Raw genomic sequence first — 6,430 nt, forward strand, 5'->3', positions numbered from 1 at the left:
GAACCTGGACAGCAGTTTCACTCTTATCAAAGCTAGCTTTATAACCAGATATGTCCTGCCCTCTAGGCTGGGCAATAAACCCATATGTCCCGCCCATCAGGTTTGTTTAATGGTTTTTAATAAGTAAACCCCCCCCCCCCAACACCCCCCCTCCCTTGTGCAACACTCGCTATATGTCACAGATCTGTAGGGGACGACATCGGCCCTACTAAAACAGTTTTTAGAAAATAGCAACAAAATGACAACAGTAACTACTGTGTGAAAAACCTTACATGACTCTGTAGTTGAATAAAACATGGCATCACAACAATTGTTGTGACATGAATATTGTGCATAGAGGATTTAAATTTAGAATAACTTTTTTTCCCCCTCAGTTTAAAATTCTTCATAATACTCAGTTATAACTGAGTATTTTGTACTATATTATGTGTTAGTTTCTAAGGAGGAAACAAATCATATATGATAAAAAAAATTATTCCTGACAGCAGCCTAAACTCAGGTTACAGACTGTGTGAAGTTTTGCATGCTTCTCGCAATTTTCTCACAGTTTAGTCATAGAACATTCTAGTTATCGCATAACAATTTGAGAGGGTTTAGCCCAACACGTGCTTCCTGTTAAACATGAATTAAGCCAACCCTGCTGCTCATGTAACGTCACACATCGCCAAACATGCTTGGAGGAGAGCACTAAGTGCCTATTCTATATATATTACATGTCTATGATTGACTTGTGTTGATAAAAAGGGGATCTTTTTCAAGTATTACCACCTCAACTCATAAAGCAGAACTGGTGTTTTTTCACAACTAGATATTAAGAGTAGAAAGAATCAGTCAGGCAAGAGATACATATGTTCCTTTTCCGTCTTGGTCCCCCACTTTTCCAATAGAGCAGACAAACTTTTTTGGAAGCTCCAATTACCCTAAACATACTATTACAAATCTCCCATCAGGCACAGCCTCCACACCTGACATCGGTGAAAATAGGAAACTCCATCAACAATATATACTGCTATATATGTGCTTTCTCAGCCTAATAATTCCCACAAGTTTTATGTCATTTCATCAATCAGTTTTTTTAAACTCTTAGAATTAAGTATCAACTGAACTACCTGGCAATTCAGCCAAAAATAGGTAATAGTCAGTCACACACATGGATTTGGGTGCGATTGCCGCTTAACTGATACAAATGACAAATCAGACAAAGACAGAGTTGAAGTCATATACAGGCATTGGTCCAGGCAGTCAACAAAATGACTAAAATATGGTTGGCAAACTCAAATGAACTATACCAGCTTTCACAAACTAGGGTATGGGGAGAATAGCAAGAGTGTCCTTGATTTTAGAATTTTATATATATATATATATATATATATATATATATATATATATATATATATATATATACACATATATATATATATATATATATATATATATATATATATAAATTTTTCTTACAGTGCTGTAAATCACAGCACACCATTCTTACAATTATTATATTATTGAGTTCCTGTAGTTCCTATTGAATGGGTTTAATTCAAACCTCAGCTACTCAAAAACAAGTAATGGCACCTTGGACCTAATGCGTTCTGTCAACTGAAATTTCAGGAATAAAATGCACTATGTCTGCATTAAAAAGCCCAAATATTATCGCACACATTTATTTAGTAAGCTTAATATTTGAATAGCTAGTTTTCTGTTATGGAGAGGGTTAGTACATTTTATTTTACAGTTAAAGGGGTCTCTGGCTACAAGAAGTTTGAGAATCTCTGAATTAAATGAACAGGGTCAAAAGCAGCATATAGTTAAACTCGGTAGTGTAGGTTTGGTACTGTCACTAGTGATTAGCTAGGAGAGATACTTAAGTTTACAATGAACAGGTTTGTGGTGTGTACTTTCTGTATTTACCAGCAGGGAGTGAGAGGTAACAGGGCATGTGACCTGTCAGGTGATAAGTCCTGTAGTTCATTACTTGCTTTAGATGGAGTGAACATGACAGTTATATATTTCAGCTTTAAAATTCAAAATCATCTGATTGTGCTGAGGTCCTAGCGTACACCTCTATCTGTGGGGAAAGACCAATGTCCTTAAAATGACATAAGCACTATGTCATTTTATGTCAGTAAGCACTAATGTCAATAAGCACTTTATCTTCGTCGGGGATGCTGTGTGTGATGTGGTTTAAGAGACTATTACAGGAACACTAGGCACAAGACAGGAACACTTAGGAGGTCGGAGGAAACTTTAGTACCAGGAGGAAATCCGCACTCCACAATAACACATCTTAAATTGACAAATAATTATTTACTAAAAGTTCTCAATATTTTTTGATTAGCTATGCAAACAGCTTCCTCTGGAATTGTTAAATACCCCAGACTTAGTAACTGAAGGTGTATCATGGGGAGTGTGAGTTTCTTCTTGGTACTACAGTTTCCTCTGACATCCCAAATCCATGTTGGTAGTAGAATTAACTGCTCTAGACTCTTCATCTGCGACGTAAACAACTTCCTCTGGAATGGTAACACCACAGATTTAGCCTTAGAAAACTGCAAAAAGCTGTAAATCAAGGGAGCCTGCCCATACTAAAATTTAATCATACCACGTTGCATTTTGTCTTCACCACTTAGCATACAGGTGACTTAGCATACATACCCATGGCTGGTTTGACACTGAGCTTTCTGTTTCTCTTCATCATATTCACATTGCCACTGCCAAGCTCACAAATGAAGAACAATCATATGTAGTATGATGCAACCCTTTTCATCATCACAAAACTTCCCTATGGAAGCACAACAGATGCATTTGGCACACATTGTGGAGATGCCACAAAATACAGACTTAAAAAAAAAGATCCATACCAATGTTGAGAAAATTCTCACATTCATTATTCCATTCAAAGTCCAGTTATGTGTACAAAGCAACCCTTCTGCAATCTGCAATACTCTGCAATGGCCCAGTGCTGAAATGATACATACAGCTTTACTGTTGAGAAGAAATAATCATACATGATTGAAGATCAATGTCTGCTCCTTCGATGAATACATGGTTTAGAATGAGGCCTACCTTCTTATAAGGAAAATGTCAGATGATCATAAAGCTGTCTTTCTGAATAACTGATATTCATGCACAGTGAAATTACACCCCAGAATTATTTTGCATATATATGTACAATCTTTCTATTCAGTACACCACCCCATTCTTTCCTATATTTTCCTTTTTCTCCCTTCCAGTACTTGCCTTGCAATCATTGTTTGATTCTGTTATAGTGTGTTTACTCTAATGGTAGGGTGAATTGCAAAACTATGACATATTCAGAAATAATCATTTCTCCGACCTTTCTAAGAACCTTCTTGTATCACATCCTGCACTTTTTCTTTGGGATACTAAGTGGACCTTTACTCTCAAAGGAGACACGAAGTTCCTTTACTCTAAAAAAAAAACAAAAACTGAAGACATAAAGTTGTCTTGAGCACCAATTTCATCCACAATTCAGATGTGGCCCAGGACAACTTTTAACCCACAGCATAAGTTCTTCGTATGTCTTGAACCAGGTGAAGTTGACACATTGTCATTTTCTGCATTTTCATTCACTGCATTTTCCAGGTGCAGTAATTCTATTCATCTACTGTAGGCATTTGGGGGGCAACATTGGGTAGTATTTAGGGATGTACTGAAATGAAAATTCTTGGCCAAAGCTGAAACTGAATATAATGAAAAACTTGGCCGAAAGCTGAAGGCTGAATACCGAACATGTTTTTTCGTGTTTTTTCCATTTATTTTGCCTTTTTTTCACCGTTGCATAAATTAAATAGTCAAAATGTGCTTTTTACTATTTTGTCTTGCTTTTCAAAGAAAAAAATCTATTACAAAATCTACAATTTCAAAATATTTATTTAACACTGAACATTTTTTTTCATTCCACCAGGCATAGGCTACCAAAAGGCACAATATAACTTTAAATAAATAAATGAGTAAAATAAAAATATTTTGATGTGGTCATCTTTGAGCCCCTTGAATAGCCTATGTTAGTTCTATAACTGACTGCTGAAAGGATGGAACACTCTGAATCCTACAACTAAAAAGTGCATTAAAAAGTGCATTGACAAGAGTGCAGAAAATGGTTCTATTGGGTTCTATACGGCTGATTCTATACGGCATGCCCCCTAATCGAGGTCGTGACATTTGCTCGTCTCACTCTGGTTGCTAGGCTATTTGGTCGTGTCATCAAACACGTCATTTTTCGGTCAAATTTATTTGGCCTTTTCACTTATTCGGCCGAACACCGAAAGGGCTTTTTTTGCTATTTTCAGCCGAATAATGTCGGTTGCTGAACATTCGGTGCATCCCTAGTAGTATTGCCTCCTCACTGCTCCAGGGTCCCAGGTTCTATCCTGGGGTTACTATCTGTGTGGACTTCTGCATGTTCTTGCAGTGTCTGCGTAGGTTTCCTCTAGTTTTCTCCCTCCTCACAAAAACATGCAGGTTGGTTGATGTAAGGAACGTTTTGGGAAAGACGTGTGAGTCTCTGTAAGTCTTGAGTTTATATCATAAAACCTACATAATAGGTTTTTAAAAAAGAGTTTGAAGATTATTTTTGTTCTGTAGTAACAACATTATTTTGCTTGAAAATATCATTCAGTCTCTGCAAGTTTACAATATTTGCCATTAGCTAGTTAAATATAGCAAGCTAGTTAAATATAACCAGTTATAGCAAGCTAGTTAAATATAACCAGTTAATGTTAACAAATTAACAAAAGTTCAACATGCTTTTTCAAATTACATGGGGTTCCTGCCGTGTAAGGAGGCAAAGAAGACATCTCATTTTATATGAGTCTTTGCTTACTCTGGCATATTGAAACATTTTACTGTGGTACGTAAGTAAGAGTACAAGAATTCAGTTTCAATAATAATAATACTCAAGTAAACTATAAATACGCAAAGAAATAATTCTTAAGTACAGTAGCAAAGTATATTTTCCACTCCTGGTGTTATATTATTTGGTATCATAATGAAAGTAAAATCAGTGATATAGAGTATATGTACAGTTGGGTCCATAAGTATTTGGACAGTGACACCATTTTCATAATTTTGCCTCCAGGTTGCTGTCCAGTTTCTGTGAGCCTGTGACCATGATAGCCTCAGATTCTTGTTCTTGGCTGACAGGAGTGGAGCCTAATGTGGTCTTTTGCTGTTGTAGCCCATCCACCTCAATGTTCGATGCTCTGTGCATGCTGAGATGCTGAGCTGCCCACCACTGTTAAATAGTGATCATAGGAGTTACTATATCCTTCCTGGCAACTCAAGCCAACCTGGCCATTTTCTTTTGACCCCAAGGCATTTCCACCAACAGAACTGTCACTCACTCAATAATTTTTTATTTTTTTTTGCTTTTGCACCATTACGTGTAAACTCTAGATACTGTTGTGTGTGAAAATCTCAGGAGATTAACAGTGTCTGAAATATTCAAACCAGCCCATCTGGTTTAGACGGCACAGAGATCAGACTTTTTCTTCATTCTGATGTTTGACGTAACGGAAGTTCTTGACTTGTTTCTGTATGACATTGTGTTGCTGCCACATGATTGGCTGATCAGATAACTGCATGAACGTGCAGGTGTACAGGGACTCCTAACAAAAATGGACGGTGAGTGTTATGTATATTACTACAGTATATGGGCCGCTCCTGTGTTGTGTTTTTGCCCATAGTGGCCTGAAGAGGGCGTTGTAGATTCACTTTGAGATCTTTTTTTTTTTTTTTTTTTTTTTTGATGGGTGTTTCCTGGAGTGCATAACTTCAGGATTTAGGCAGGAACCCACTCTCACACATACACACACCCAGGACATGAGGGAGGTTTGGAAGAGGAGAGAGAGAGAAAAAAGTTTCTGAGGCTGTGCTGTGAAGAAGAACTGAGGAGGCCAGAGGAGACCTCCGACGCCCGAGTTGAAGGAAATACTACAAAGTAACAGAGCGGATTATAGGCAGGAACTGAGGATTTGTGTGAACTTCTGTGCAAACATGTCAACTTCAGATGAAGCAGACGGGCTGCGGCCGCGTTATGGCTGTGAGTATACTTTATTGCCCTGCTGGGGCTTTTACACACACACACACACTTGCCTCCATGCTTTTTGGGACACTTTCTCACGGAGCCACAAAAAGCAGCCTAGCTTTCAGTTCCTAGGCGCAAGATAATAGTTAGGAAATTAAGGTGTATTGTCACAGTTACTCTTCTTGAACAGTTTTTATTTATTTATTTATTTTTTTTATTTGATAAGTTACATCTTTTTCCTCTTGGGTCTGTGACTGCACGAGCGTGGTGCAGCACTTCCGCATCTGACTAATTTAACCTAGACTATTCTCCCAAGCAGTTACACCTGAACGGGGTCTTAATCTACCTCCTCTAACTTCCCAGTAAATAGGTGTCGTTCCAGTT

General features: G+C 37.6%; 1 protein-coding gene across 1 annotated transcript in view; it reads left to right on the forward strand.

The window, feature by feature from the left end:
- Nucleotides 1-5,637: 5,637 nt before the first annotated feature.
- The window catches only part of iqgap1 (IQ motif containing GTPase activating protein 1), a 47,707-nt gene continuing 46,914 nt past the window's right edge, over nt 5,638-6,430 (forward strand). Inside the window, exon 1 of the mRNA XM_053616680.1 lies at nt 5,638-6,061. Coding sequence (XP_053472655.1) covers nt 6,016-6,061 — 46 coding nt within the window. The 5' untranslated portion in view covers nt 5,638-6,015. The remainder of the gene's footprint in view (nt 6,062-6,430) is intronic.

The sequence above is a fragment of the Ictalurus furcatus genome, chromosome 27 (assembly GCF_023375685.1).
Source record: "Ictalurus furcatus strain D&B chromosome 27, Billie_1.0, whole genome shotgun sequence".
NCBI classification, from domain to species: Eukaryota; Metazoa; Chordata; class Actinopteri; order Siluriformes; family Ictaluridae; genus Ictalurus; species Ictalurus furcatus.